The sequence below is a fragment of the Microcaecilia unicolor genome, chromosome 9, assembly GCF_901765095.1.
Source record: "Microcaecilia unicolor chromosome 9, aMicUni1.1, whole genome shotgun sequence".
Lineage (NCBI taxonomy): Eukaryota > Metazoa > Chordata > Amphibia > Gymnophiona > Siphonopidae > Microcaecilia > Microcaecilia unicolor.
Genome location: NC_044039.1, coordinates 225,409,462 through 225,425,166, shown reverse-complemented (window position 1 = coordinate 225,425,166; position 15,705 = coordinate 225,409,462). Strand labels below are relative to the sequence as shown.

The window sequence follows — 15,705 nt, the reverse complement described above, 5'->3', positions numbered from 1 at the left end:
AACCTTTTGCCCAGTATGCAGCGGTGGCAGCTGTGGCCAAAACAGGAAACAGAATGTTAGGAATTATTAGGAAAGGGATAGAAATTAGACAAAGAATATTATAATACCTCTTTATCACTTCATGATGCCACTTCACTGAGTATTGTGTCCAATTCTAATCACTGTATCTCCAAAAAAAAAAAAAAACATAGCAGAATTAGAAAAGGTTCAAGAAGGGTGACCAAAATGGGTAAGGGGATGGCATTCCTCTCATATGAGGAAAGGCATAAGAGATTAGGCCTCTTCAGCTTGAAGAAGAGACGGCTGAGGGGGAATATGATAGAGGCCTACAGAATCCTGAATGAGTAGATGTGAATCAATTGTTTACTCTTTGAGAAAGTACAAAGACGAGAAGACATTCCATGAAGTTATATGGTAATACTTTTTAAAATGAAAAGGAGAAATATTTTTTCACTCAACGAATCTTGCATCTTATGAACTCCAATAGAAGTACTATGGCAAGCATTAGCAGTAAATTTAAGAAACTGAGATCATACTCTACATACCCTATTTTACCGAATGATATAGTAACTGCAGTTAATGCTTCTGGGTTTAAAAAAAGATTTGGACAAGTTCCTGGAGTCAAAGCCCATAATCTGCTATTAAGATAGACCTGGGGGAAGTCACTACTTTATCCAAGACATTTTTATCATCTCATATCAGGATTCCCTATAAGTAAGAGCATCATCACACCAGAGGCAAAGCGATCTTTACATTTTCATCATCATATCTTCAGCCAGAAGAAGAGAGTGGCAGTTCTTCTCAGGATGTGTTATATGGGAGCTTGATTCATCACCAACTAGGAGCTCAGCATCCTTGTAGAAGTAGAAGAGAATAATGTTAATGAAGTACTTGAATTTATTGATTTTAGTCTCTGCAGATCAGTGTTTTTAGTGTTGACTCTAATGGTAGCGGCATGAAGCTGGTTTGCATTCTCTGCCGGTCTTATCTGCTGTTTGTTTTTCCTGCATCTGATATGCCCCATATTAAGAGGAAGGGGATAGTCAAGACTGTTCCCCTGTTCACTGGCTGATTGACAGATACATCTTCAGGGCCCCTTTTGCAACTTAATGGGAGAGTTGTCTCTGCGGAGGTTTCAGGCGGAAGAGAGCCTGTTCCTCTAGGGCTAGATGTCATGCTTTCACCTCCGGTGCTCAACCTCCCACCACGACTGCTTGACCCTGTGACATAGGAGGCACTTCTCAGAGCGGAAGTAGTAGCTGTGGATGTCCTGATTGAGGGCCCATCTATTACAGGAGATGGTGGAGAGGTTGTCAGCATTGGAGCTCCTGCTGCGCAGGCAGGCTAGGACAAAGTTTTCTGTGGTGGTTACTCTGGAGAGCATTGGTATTGCTCTCCAGAGATTGGATTTGATGGTTGCAAAGTCAGCACTGGAAGTCAGTACTTTTGTGAGTAAAGTAGATTACTGATCAAAAGGTTTGGAAGGTACTACACTGGAATTTACTACTCAGAGTCAAGGTGTTAAGGAAGATGTGTTAACAACAGGAGTTAACTACTACTACCACTACTACTATAAATCATTTCTATAGCGCTACCAGTCGTACGCAGCGCTTTACAATTGAACATGAAGAAGACAGTCCCTGCTCAAAAGAGCTTACAATCTAAATCAGGACAAACAGACAGGACCAAAAAGGAGAAGGGAAGGATAGACAGAAGGACACATAAGGATAAGCTAAAAGTTACAAGTCAGGAGTCAAAAGCAGCATCAAACAGGTAGGCCTTTAGCCCGGATGGAGCCAGGGATGGAGCTAGACGTAATGGCTCAGGAAGCCTATTCCAGGCATAAGGTGCGGCGAGATAGAAGGAGCAGAGTCTGGAGTTAGCGATGGAGGAGAAGGGTGCAATTAGGAGAGATTTGCCTAGTGAACGGAGTTCTAGGGAAGGAGTGTAGGGAGAGATGAGGGTGGAGAGGTAGTGAGGGGCTGCAGAGTGAATGCACTTATAGGTCAACAAGAGGATCTTGAATTGTATACGGAAACGGATAGGGAGCCAGTGAAGTGATTTCAGGAGAGGGCTGATATGGGCATAGCGACTTTGGCGAAATATTAGTCATGCGGCAGAGTTTTGAACAGATTGCAGAGGAGAGAGATGGCTGAGTGGAAGACCTAAGAGAAGCATGTTGCAGTAGTCTAAGCGAGAGGTGATGAGTGTGGATCAGGGTTCTGATAGCGTGTTCAGAAAGGAAAGGGCAAATTCTGGCGATGTTATAAAGGAAGAAACGACAGGTTTTAGCAATCTGTTGAATATAGCCAGAGAAGGAGAGGGAGGAGTCAAAGATGACCCCAAGGTTGCGAGCAGACGAGACAGGAAGAATGAGCGTGTTGTCGACAGAAATAGAGAATGGGGGAAGTGACGCTAACAGCTATAATTAAGGATAAGACTGTATTGAACAGAAGAATTGAGCAAACTGAAAACTGTAATCGGAGACTTAATTTATACCTCTTGAATTTTCTAGGGTCACCAGAAATCTCACCTATGGATGCCTTTAAGAAATATTTAATTGAAAATTTGAAATTTTCTTCTGAATCTATTTCTCCAGTAAATAGGATTTACTTTGTTTCCCCTAAAGTAAGTGGGGCACCTGGCACTGTGGGAGAAGAGACTAGTTTTTTTGAGTCAAAAAACAAGACCTGGGTCTTTAAATTAGTTCCATTTGTTTTTTGAGCAGGATTTGAATGCTGCTGTTAGGTGGTTTTTCTAGAACTCTCCAGTTCCCTTTTGTCATGAAAAGATATGGATTTATCCAGATATAACCAGACTGATACAAGAACGAAGGAAATTATTTTTGGCCTTGAGACAGGATATGTTAGCATTGGGCGCTATGGGCACTTCCTTTTTGTTATAGCATATCCTTGTAAATGTTTGAATAAATATCTCAGAGTAAAATATACTTCTTTTCTTCCTGATCAGTTGCTTTCGGCACCTAACCACTACACCTCTATTCAGGAAATCTTGACTGCCCCAACTTGACATTTCGTCCTTTAGATTGTAAGCTCCTTCGAGCAGGGACTGTCCTTTGTTAAACTGTACAGCGCTGCGTAAACCTAGTAGCGCTCTAGAAATGTTAAGTAGTAGTAGTAGTCCATGAACTGTAATAAGCAGGGGTTTATTCACGTTAGGCCTTTGTTTATTTGTTTCTTAAGATGAATGCTCCTCTTGTTTTCCTTCTCCACCCTCCCTGTGTTTGTAGTCTGAGAAGGACGATTAGATTTTTTTTTTTTTTCTTTCCTTATCGGAGTATTTGTTTTTCTTTGACTGTTGGCTCTGTATTGCTTTCCCAAATGTAATGCTTGTTTTGTTTGCTTATAAATATAAATAAAGAATTTTTAGAAAAAAAATAGTTTTTGATTTGATTGCATATGAGAGTAAGACTGATGCAAATGTCTTTGCTGAGATATATTCTGCACCTTTGCATTTATTTAAGAGGGGAAGAAATCCCTTAGTTGGTGGTCTTCTGGGAAAGCTGGTCAAGAGCAAGTTGCTGGACAAATCAGTTCACTTGTGTGGCTAGACACATAAACTTGGTGAGATGGGATGCCTCTTTCTGATGGCCCTGAGAGACATTCCCTCTTCAGATAGACATTCTAGAGGTGCGGACAGTTATGCATGTCTGTATTTCAGATATCATTTGTTGGCAAGAACATCAGGATTAAATTTGAAAATTCTGACTTCATAATGTACTGAAACAAAATCAGTATTTACATTAATCAGAACATGTTGCCTGCTTTGTACCAGAATCCAGTGAATTGAGAGTGCTGAATATTATTTGAGCTGAGTAAATTACTTCCACAAGCCAGATCTCCTTTTTATTTTTATTCTAGGTTAATATGGGGGAGGGGGAAGGCTTGCTTGCGCCCAAGCCCATTTCTAGGTGGCTCAAGCAGTATATTTCAGAATCCTACAAAACTCTGTACAAGTGTATGTTTGAGATATTTAAGAGATGTTCCATCACAAAAGAGTATCATTAAATTTTGAAGAGAAAGTTGGCCTATAGCGCAAATTCACAAGGTGTCTCATTCTCATTGAGAGGCACTGTTCCTCGTTTCTTAATGTACAGCTTTGGTGTGGCCCATCTGTTCAGACTGGTGCAGAGAACACTATAATTTTGGCTTAACCTCAGTCAGTTACAGTTATAAACGTTCCCAACACTAGTCTGGACAAACTTTCTTCCTAAACCCTTGTTTTTCTCCAGTGTCTTCAAATGCATTCTATAATGTTTCAGTACTTTTCTTAGTATTTTTCAGTATTATTATGCCTTTGAAAATCTTGTCTAGGATGGGTGGGAGCTGCAGTGAACTGTACTCGGTCATCCAGACCGTTGTGGACTTTAGTGGTAATCCTACACTTCCACTAGTAGTAGCAGATCAGCTTTTAGTATGTGTAAATAACAGTAATATCTGATTGATCAGCTATTTTAATATGCTGTAGTAAGAGCCCAGTTCAAGAGGATTCCACAGAATGTGCAAACATACCATATAGAATTTCCTGTTTCTATTGTTGACATTCTTTTTCTATATCATATCCTCTGTTTATCAAATGAAATAAGTCTGCTAAAATGTTTCTGACATGTAGGCCTTTTGTTATGCTGTGTCTTAAGAAATGGAAATAGCCAGCCTGTAATACTGACTTCATATTTGTGTTTTATACCATTATACCTTCATTTGACATGTGAATTCTCCTTTTGTCTTGCATTCTTCACAGTCTGTGTTTACTACAGATCTGTTGTATTTGTATTTTCTAGCAAGAGCATGTCCAGCTGTTTTGTTGAAGCTGGGTCTGGCACTGCCAGCTGTTTGCTTAGGTGGTAGGGAGGATATGCCATGCTTCTAGACATTTGAGGTGCAGTTAGGAAGTATTAAAACATCTGTGTGATATATTGGAAGGATTCCTTCCCGTTAATATGCAGTAATTATGTGTTCACAGTTTAATACATTGTGACAGTACAGATCAGGATTGCTAAGCATATTTCTGCTCATTTCTAACCCTTCGAGCTTCTCTCTGTGTGATATTTAGGGCTACATTCCGAAAAGCAAATGGGAGATGGATACTTCCGAGGCAAAACTAGGTGGGTGTTGTTTATTTAATCTTATTTTTTTCATGCCTTTTAACAGCAAGTTTCCAAGATACTGATTGAACAAAACTACAAACAGCCATCTCCTTACTCTGCCCACCTGACTCAATAGCAGCGAGCGTAAGAAAATGAACATTGTGCAGTCTGATTTTTGCTAGAAATGATCCTGTCCCTGCATGGAGAGGGTGCAGCTATGGACCCACTCATGAGATATATTTTGCTGTCTCTGTATGCAGCGCTGGGGACCAACGCATGAGATGCTGTCCTCTGTTTCGTTTCTGGAAGTGTCTTTTCCAGCAACCTTTGCCCTTCTCTGCATTCTTGTGTCTGATCAACTTTTTCTAGCATCTTGGGAGCATGCTGTATATTTTATTCAAAGCTCTTCTATCTCTGACAGCTTCAGAAAATGAGATGATATTGTATATTTAAAATGTCTTATATCCACTGTTTGAAATTAGCACATTCATTATTAAATGGTTAGAGTATATAAATAATGAGTTACTGAAACCCATATTATGAATGTATAGCTCTAGGATTCGTCTTTATGAAGCAGCAGAAGGTGATTTGATTTTCCAGTAAGAGCTCTGACCATATTCACATCATGATAAAGTTCTTCATACATGTATTAAAATAATTCTTATTTCATTAGATTTTCAGCCATTCTCATAGTTTATACCTCATAAGTCTTTAATCTATGCTGTTACTTATAACTCTAATGCTATACCACTTTGTATTTCTTATTCCGGAACTGGCAATCGCCAGTACGGATCTATGTAAGCCACATTGAGCCTGCAAATAGGTGGGAAAATGTGGGTGCTGGCCTGTCCACGGTAGTCTTTATCACTCTTTTTCTCTTCGTTTGGTGAAATTTGGATTCTGCATTACTGTAAGGGGACCTTGGTTATAGTGCAATAGCAGTCCCCTAAAGTGCTCATTGAATGCAGTTAAGTAGACAATATTATCTAATGCAAATCAAGCATTCTGTCACCACAAATAACCTTTTAAAAACATAATTACTGCCTTTTTTTTTTTTTTTAATACAATTGTAACTAAGAGTCAGCTGCTGTAAATGATTTTCTTCTGGCATGAAAAGCTGTTTGGAACAGTAGGGTAGTCAAGTGAATTTCTGGGTGGGCCCATGCATTTCTTCTCCCCCCCCCCCCCCCCAACCCCATCCTTATACACTTAAGTTTTGAAAATTAATACCTTGGCTGGCAGGGATCCCCATACCCTGTCAGCTGAAGACATCATCTGCCAGAATTCCACTTGAACACTTCCAGCTACCAGCACCCCCCTCCCCCCTTGCTCAGTTCATGCTCATGTGTGGGGGGAATGCAGATGTCAACGTCTGGAAATGTCTTCAGCTTGTGGGGCTTGGGGATGTTCACCCTTGCTGGGTGAGCCTGAACCTAAAGTAGGTGAGTTCCTGCCCAGCCCTGGTTACATCACTAGTTTGGAATCTCTGTTGTAACGAACAGCTTGCATCCACTTAATAAGAGAACTCATGCATATAATAAGTATAGCAACCTGCAGCACTAAAACTGTGGTTTTTAATTTTTAAGGGTAGACAAAGGAGTAAGTGTGGTCAACAAAACTCATCCGATAACACTAGGGAGACAGAAGAAGTCTTTGTTTTTAAAACACATTTGTTATGCTGAGGGGTTTCACAGCTGATTATGTTCAGTCTCTGGTTCGTTTACAGCTTGTCACTATCAAATTACAAACCATTTTGACGAAAACATTGTGGCACATTACAGCAACTTATCATATTGTGAATCTGTTGCTGGGGGGAGCACACATCTGTGATTCCAGGGGCAGCCAATACAGTTGCCTTCCAGGTTCCCTAGCTGCTGCTGTCATGTGGGACAGTCAGTCGTGGCCTAACCCATTTCACGGCTTGAGTTTGATTCTTGGTTTCTTCCTTTCCCTTTGCTTGTGATCAGAAAGGGGGTACCTTAGCATGCTAGCTTGGCTTTACATTGCTTCCTAGCAATTAAAAAGCCACACTGCATCTTGATACTCCATATTTACTATAGCATATTGACTCTCTTTGAACTGTGATTTCTTCAGATCTTCAGAAATATTGTTTTCCAAGAAAACTTTTAAGTAAAAGGTTTGCTTTTTGCTAGCTGAGTATCGCTGCTTGCCTTACACATGAGTGCCCAGAGCACATACTGCCTTCTAGTGGAGACAAGCGTCTCTGACTCCTATTAGTCATCATTGGATGTATTACAAAATACAAGGGGAGGCTAATTTTCAGTCGGCCTACAGTACATACAAATGGACCTTGAAAGGGAAACTCCCTGCTTATTTTCTCTTTGGAAACTGAGCTGGCTGATGCTTTGCGGAGCTGTGCCCTTTTCCCCCTTGGTGAGGTCATTATGCGGTTGACAACATGTATACTTTTATTCGCAGAGGGCCTGGGGCCTTTTCTATAGGTAAACACCAGTTTACCCACGGAGAATCTCAGCTGAACATTCAGGAGTTACGCGTTTACCAGCCACTAATTCCCAAAGACACTGTAATAGTCCAGTGCCTGGGCGGATGGTGGGTGCTAATGCTGAACCATATAGTCCTAAATTTCAGCACTTAGTTATGTGTATAGCCATCACCCTATACTTCCCATATGTGTAGCAGCACTAAATAAACATAGTTCTTTAAATATTACAGTCAGCTTTTATACAAAATAAGGTGACCATCAGGTTTCAGTACTGCTTTGGTTTATGAGAAATGTTATGTTTATAACTTGCACTGACAGTTTCCCTATTTTTTCACCTTAATCCCATGATTTAAGTGATACTAAATCTTTAATGTTATCTCAGTAGAAATTAGAATATTAGATGGCTTATTTGAAACAGTGATTGCAAGGTTATAGTTACAGTGCAAAAATTCAACAATAGCTGTACAAACCTGTAGAGAGAAGATTGTTGTGTCTCATAAAACTCAGGTGCTTATTTTCATTATAAATACAATATCATGATCACTGCATTTAAAATACGTGCTTCCTGTTATTGTTGAATCAAATGCTTTAGGCCATTGGTTCCAGACCTGTCCATGGATCTCGGGGGGTTTGTTAGACCACAAGCCACAGAAAAGATAACAAAGTCTTCTCATTCAGTTGTAATCCATGTGAGCTGAATACAGAGGCTGCTGTAGAGGCAGGGTCAGCAGTAGATTCAGAGAAACTGGTAGCATCATTAGATGTGGGGACCATAAAAAGCAGCACCTGTGAGGTGGAATTGGAAATGGCTCTTCAGACTAGAAGTAGAAGTGGTCATAGGGGTTGGAGCCAGAGGTTGTAATGGGGGTGTGAACAGAGGAAGCCATAGAAGCCAGAAGAAGGAGCGCTAGGATGAGCATTGGCCTGCAGGACCTGAGAACAGCAGTGCAGCCTCAGTAGGTAGGGAAGGGGAGGGGACCTGATATACCACCTTTCTGTGGTTACAATCAAAGCGGTTTACATATAATGTACAGGTACTTCTTTGTACCTGGGGCAATGGAGAGTTAAGTGACTTGCCCAGAGTTACAAGGAGCTGCAGTGGGAATTGAACCCAGTTCCCCAGGATCAAAGTCTGCTGCACTAACCACTAGGCTACTCCTGAAGAAGGGGAGAGCTGTTAATGGTGGGGACTATCTGGAGGGAAAGAGGGAGACTGACTGGCTGATGGGGACTGAGTACAGTGGGGAGAGAGACTGGTGGATAGGGGGAGGAGATGGAGAGCTAGTAGAGACAGGTTTGATTTTGATGGCAGAGGTGTCCAGTAACAGTGGAGCAGATTAATGGAGGCTCTTCAGCATTAAAAGGCTACGAACCATTGCTTAAGAGGCACACTATCTTAAACAGTTGCATACTCAGAGTTTTCAATAATTTAACTTCACCCTGGTGACATTCCCGTATTCCTCCATAGGCCGGTGTGTTTGCCCTTGAAGCTGAAGGAACCAGCTTAGAATATGATCTTGTAATCACAGGAAAACTCAGCTGTTTCTTTCGATTAGTGTTTTCATTTCTGTTGTAGGATGATTTTTTTCCCATTTTTCTGTGCTTGTGGCACAAATTTTCTTTCAGACTAAGATCTGTCTTGCCAGTCAGTCTAAAACCACCATCAGATCTGGATTCTCCATACCAGTTGATATGTACACTGTTAGCTGTTTGATGCACTGAAATTTTCAAGTGACCAAGGAATTTATAATGTCCACACTGAACAAGTGGCATGCTGGAAAGGAGACAGCGCATGGTTCTTTCTTGATGCGCATATAACACAAGAGATTTCACCTTTCAACAGTGTTCCCTGTGAACAGAGCGCAAAAGCTGTTCCTCTCCTGTTAATAACAGGCGTATTAAACCAATACAGGAACCACTGTGAGGTCCTGTTTCCCCTCAACCAGTGAAGACCATTTGGATGTGGAAATGGAAGGGTTTTCTCAAGTGTGTTCACTTTTTGTTTTTTTGTGAAAAATGTTTTTGAGTGCAAGTACTTAATTGTCTGTTAATACCACTCCACATATTTTGTATTTTCAGACAAATTGGACGGCTTGAAAATTGGCAGCAAGAGAAAGCATGTTGCAAGCCGAATAGAAGACTATCTGCAGCTTCCTGACGATTATGAATCACGTGCCTCGGAACCTGGAAAGAAAAGGGTAATGTGCTCTCCATGGTTTTAATTGAATTTCATCTTTGTTTTGTACTGCAAATATAAAATAATAATTTGTTCACACAAACAATTAAACATAACAAAAATCACTACATCATACAGTATAAAATCCAAACATAGTGCATTAAAAAAATGAAAACTAACAATATAAAAGATACAAATATAAAACACAGCCACTAAATTAATCCTGAAGGAATAGTCAAGATTTTTTTTTTTTTTATGATTGTTAACTGTTTTTTGGTCTTACATCCTTGGGTAAAGTTTTACGTTTTCCACAAGACTGATGCTATTGTTGAAAACATTGTCGTTGATATCCAGGTTTTCTGTTCCTACTTTACAGTAGGAATTTGAGCAGTACTTTCTGTCAGTAAGCAAGAAAAATCAGCCTCACGAATGGGTGACAACATACAGTGGTGCTCTCAAAGTTCAGAGCCATGTGTGTGTCATCCCTTGTAATGTACACATGCAGAGGTTCCTCTCTTTTTTTTTCTTTTTTTTTTTTTTTTGTACCGAACAAATATGTTTTTGTTTGGCGTCTTACTCCATGTATTATCCAATAGGTAAGCAATGTTATCTTCACTAATCTAAGTTGTCTCTTTGCGTAATGCAGACATAATCCCTCAGCTGAGTAAGATAAGTTTATCCATCTAATACCCTGGAAAGTAAGACATAATAATTTGAACTTAATTCTTGCCACAATTGGTAACCAGTGTAAATATTTTAACCTTGGTGAGGCTTTTTCCCTGCTTGATCCACCCAAAGCAATCTGGGCCACAGAATTTGAATCACTTATAATTTTGAAGTGCTTTACCATCTAAATAATGTTGAAGCCTCTATCAAGTAAATTCTTGCTTCTTGCTGCAACCATCATCTGTGCTTTAAAAGTCATGACTCTAACTTATAGCAGGCATCAACAAATTTTTATTAAATCTAGGATCCAGCGTCTAAGACCTTTCTTCTCCTTTCCTACCCTTCCAACATTGTCCCCAGTGAAAATTTTTTTGGTGGGGGTGGAATTCCCTTCCAGATTACCAATCACTCCTTTAGAATTTGATTTACTAAAATGTTTCCCCCCCCCCCCCCCCCCCCTATTTTGTGCCTGTGGGCAAAGAAACTTTAGTAAATCAGTTGATTAAGGTGCCTTTGCTAATCAACTGCAAAGTTAATAGTCTGTCTCCCTTCCCAAAGCATACTGTTAGTTGTGCGCTGATCTGAGAACTTGTGAGGGGAGGTAAGGAACTATGTGATATGAAAGATAAGCAGGTTCTTTTTTTTTTTTTGTTACATTTGTACCCCGCGCTTTCCCACTCATGGCAGGCTCAATGCGGCTTACATGGGGCAATGGAGGGTTAAGTGACTTGCCCAGAGTCACAAGGAGCTGCCTGTGCCGGGAATCGAACTCAGTTCCTCAGTTCCCCAGGACCAAAGTCCACCACCCTAACCACTAGGCCACTCCTCCTTCTTCTAGAGTGCGAGTCTTGAATACTAGCAGTAGTATTTTATAAACCCCTTAAATCTTATAAAACTGAACAGCAATGATTGCCAACAAAATTAAAAATCTCCACCAGGATTTACATACAGTCCAACCCAGTCTCCAGTCTGCTAACCAGAAACACACAAACTCGCCCTCTGCTGACACAGACAGCTTTGACAAAATCCTTTGAAACCTTCAGCCAGCTACATGCTTCCTCAAAGATAGTGCAGCAGACAAGCAGGGGCCTCATAGAATACGCCACAAAAATTGTGAACTCCTCTCTTTCTAAAGGACAACTACCAACAGCATTAAAAACGGCAGTGATGCGTCCTTTGCTAAAGAACAACAATCTTGACCAGGACAAAGTAGGAAGTTACCAGCCAGTATCTAACATCCTATTTCAAGGAAAACTTAGAGCAAAGGGTCTGTGATCAGCTCGATGATTGGCTAGAAGAGAGAAACTGGCTAGATCCATGTCGATCTGGATTCAGACCCGGTTATGGAACAGAAACGGTCCTTATATCCCTACTACATAATCCTCATAGAAACCGAGATGAGGGATTTGCCTTGGTATTAGTACTGCTAGATTTCTTAGCGGCTTTCGATACTGTGGATCACGATATCATTCTAGCACAACTGGCAGAAACAGGTATAAGTGGAAAAGTACTTGCTTGGTTCAGATCCTATTTATTAAACAGGCAATAGTCCATACTGTCAACAGCACCTTATCACCACCATGGGCACTTTCCTGTGGAGTACCACAGGGATCGATACTGTCACCTATTCTGTTCAATATCTGCCACAAGCCACACTGATTCAATCGATGGGCACTCAATTCTACATCTGTGTGGATGACGTGCAGCTACTCATACCCACTGAACCTGAATTACCCACAGCCGTGAATAAACTTGACTAAGAATGGGCTAAAAACAATAAACTTTGCCTGAACCCAAGTAAAACTGAGCTTCTATGGGTCCCTAACACGTGGACACATACCTGGCATCAAAATCTCTTTTGAGAAATACAAACCCCTCCACAAATCACAATTCTAGAAACTTGGAATAGAGCGAGATTCAACACTTAATCTGATCCCCCAAATCCAAGCAGCCTTCAATAGCTGCTTCTGTTAGTTGTGACAACTATGCTGCCTCTCTCCTTACATCGATAAGTCAAGTCTTGTCTCGGTAGTGCATGCCATGATAACATCAAGACTAGATTACTGTAATGCAATCTACACTGATCTGCCTACAAAGGGACTGCACCATCTCCAGTTGATTCAGAATGTTGCAACAAGACTAATAGAAGGTTGTAAGCGATGTGACCACATGACACCATTTTTGCAAAAACTTCACTGGCTACCAGTGCAATACAGGGCTAACTTTAAAACTCTGTTTGGATCTTCAAGGCCTTAAAAGGAAATGACCAGGAGTACTTGAACAGGATTTCCCTCTACGCACCTCCAAGGTCAATAAACTCCTCCCAGGATTATCCATAACCATGCCTTATCCAAAGGACATCATATGATGTGATCACGCCAGTGAGCCTTCTTAGAAATAGCCCCCACACTCTGGAATGTACTCCCTGAAAGGCTTTGCTTAACATTACATTAATTTACATTTCTATCCCACATCAGTTGTCAAGCTCAGTGTGGCTTACAAATAAGAACATAAGAGTTGCCATACTGGGTCAGACCAATGGTCCATCTAGCCCAGAATCTTGTTTCCAACAGTGACCAAGCCAGGTCACAGGTACCTCCTACTACTACTACTACTATTTAGCATTTCTATAGCGCTACAAGGCATACGCAGCGCTGCACAAACATAGAAGAAAGACAGTCCCTGCTCAAAGAGCTTACAATCTAATAGACAAAAAATAAATAAAGTAATCAAATCAATTAATGTGAACGGGAAGGAAGAGAGGAGGTTAGGTGGAGGCAAGTGGTTACGAGTCAAAAGCAATGTTAAAGAGGCAGAAACCCAAATCATGGCAACATTCCATGCTACAAATCCCAGGACAAGCAGCCCCCCCCATGTCTGTCTCAATAGCAGACTATGGACTTTTCGTCCAGGAATTTGTCCAAACCTTTTTAAACCCCAGTTACAGAAACCACCATTACCACATCCTCTGGCAGAGAGTTCCAGAGCAAAAGGTAGGAAAATGTGGGATACAAATGCAATAAATAAAATAAATAACTATTCATTGAGTGAACAAAATATTTCCTCCTATTTGTTTTAAAAGTATTTCTTTCAACTTCCTTGAGTGTCCCCTAGTCTTTGTACTTTTGGAACGAGTAAAAAATCAATTTACTTCTACTTGTTCTACACCTCTCAGGATTTTGTAGACCTCAGTGATATCTCCCCTCATTTTTCCATGCTTTAGAGCCCTAACCTCTTTAGCCTTTCCTCATGCAAGAGGAGTTCCCTTCCTTTATCATTTTCGTTGCCCTTCTCTTACCTTTTCTAATTCCACTATATCTTTCTTGAGATGCGGTAACCAGAATTGAACACAGTATTCGAGGTGTGGTCACACCATGGAGCGATACAAAGGCATTTTAACGTCCTCGTTTTTGTTTTCCATTCCTTTCCTAATAATACCTAACATTCTATTTGCTTTCTTAGCCGCAGCAGCACACTGAGCAGAAGGTTTCAACATATCAACGACGACACCTAGATCCCTTTCTTGGTCTGTGACTCCTAACGTGGAACCTTGCATGATGTAGCTATAAATTAGGTTCCTCTTTCCCTCATGCATCACTTTACACTTGGTCACATTAAACGTCATCTGCCATTTAGACGCCCAGTCTCGTAAGGTCCTCTTGTAATTTTTCACAATCCTCCCGTGATTTAACAACTTTGAATAACTTTGCGTCATTAGCAAATTTAATTACCTCACTAGTTACTCCATCTCTAGGTCATTATAAATATGTTAAAAAGCAGCGGTCCCAGCACAGACCCCTGGGAACCCCACTGTCTACCCTTTCCCATTGAGAATACTGACCATTTAACCCTACTCTCTGTTTTCTATCTTGTAACCAGTTTTAATCCACACAGAACAGTACCTCCTATCCCATGACTCTCCGATTTCCTCTGGAGGTATTTTGTCAAATGCCTTCTAAAAATCCAGATACACAATATCAACCGGCTCACCTTTATCCACCTTTGTTTACCCCTTCAAAGAATTGTAATAGATTGGTGAGGCAAGATTTACCTTCACTAAATCCATGTTGACTTTGTCTCATTAATCCATGCTTTTGAATATGCTCTGTAATTTTGTTCTTTATAATAGTTTTTGCCTGGCACCGAAGTCAGGCTCACTAGTCTATAATTTCCCGGATCTCCTCTGTAACCTTTTGAAAAAATTGGCGTTACATTGAACACCCTCCAATCTTCCGGTACTACGCTCATTTTTAAGGATAAATTACTTGTTACTAACAATAGCTCCACAAGTTCATTTTTCAGTTCTATCAGTACTCTGGGATGAATACCATCCGGTCCAGGAGATTTGCTACTCTTCATTTTGTAGAACTGCCCCATTATATCCTCCAGGTTTATAGAGAATTTATTTAGTTTCTCCGACTCATCAACTCAAAAGCCATCTCTCCCAAATCTTCCACGGTGAAGACCGAAGCAAAGAATTCATTTAATCTCTCCGCTACGGCTTTGTCTTCCCTGATCGCCCCTTTTACCCCTCGGTTATCTAGCAGTCCAACCGATTCTTTTGCCAGCTTTCTGCATTTAATATACCTAAAAAAACATTTTTACTATGTGTTTTTGCCTCCAACACAATCTTTTTTTCGAAGTCCCTCTTTGCCTTCCTTATCAGCGCTTTGCATTTGACTTGATATTCCTTATGCTGTTTCTTATTATTTTCAGTTGGTTCCTTCTTCCATTTTCTGAAGGATTTTCTTTTAGCTCTAATAGCTTCCTTCACCTCACTTTTTAACCATGCCGTCTGTCGTTTTGTTTTCCATCCTCCTTTTTTAATACGCGAAATATATTTGGCCTGGCTTCCAGGATGGTGTTTTTGACCAGCGTCCACGCCTGATGTAAATTTTTAACCCTCGCAGCTACTTCTCTTAAGGTTTTTTTTCACAGTTCTTCTCATTTTATCATAGTCTCCTTTTTGAAAGTTAAACGCTAACGTATTTGATTTCCTATGTATACTTCAAAACTAATATCAAATCTGATCATATTATGATCACTGTTATCAAGCAGCCCCAGCACCATTACCTCTCACACCAGATCATACACTTCACTAAGGACTAGATCTAGAATTTTTCCTTCTCTCGTCGGCTCCTGTACCAACTGCTTCATAAAGCAGTCCTTGATTTCGTCAAGGAATTTTACCTCACTAGCATGCCATGATGTTACATTTACCCAGACAATATCGGGGTAATTGAAATCACCCATTATTATTGTGTTGCCCAGTTTGTTAGCCTCCCTAATTTC

General features: G+C 40.5%; 1 protein-coding gene across 3 annotated transcripts in view; it reads left to right on the top strand.

The window, feature by feature from the left end:
- Positions 1-15,705, top strand: part of YLPM1 (YLP motif containing 1) — a 336,188-nt gene that overhangs the window by 312,502 nt on the left and 7,981 nt on the right. For all 3 annotated transcript variants that reach the window (XM_030213961.1, XM_030213959.1, XM_030213958.1), the window contains 2 exons: positions 5,074-5,125; positions 9,651-9,769. In XM_030213961.1, the coding sequence (XP_030069821.1) occupies positions 5,074-5,125; positions 9,651-9,769 (171 nt within the window). The remainder of the gene's footprint in view (positions 1-5,073; positions 5,126-9,650; positions 9,770-15,705) is intronic.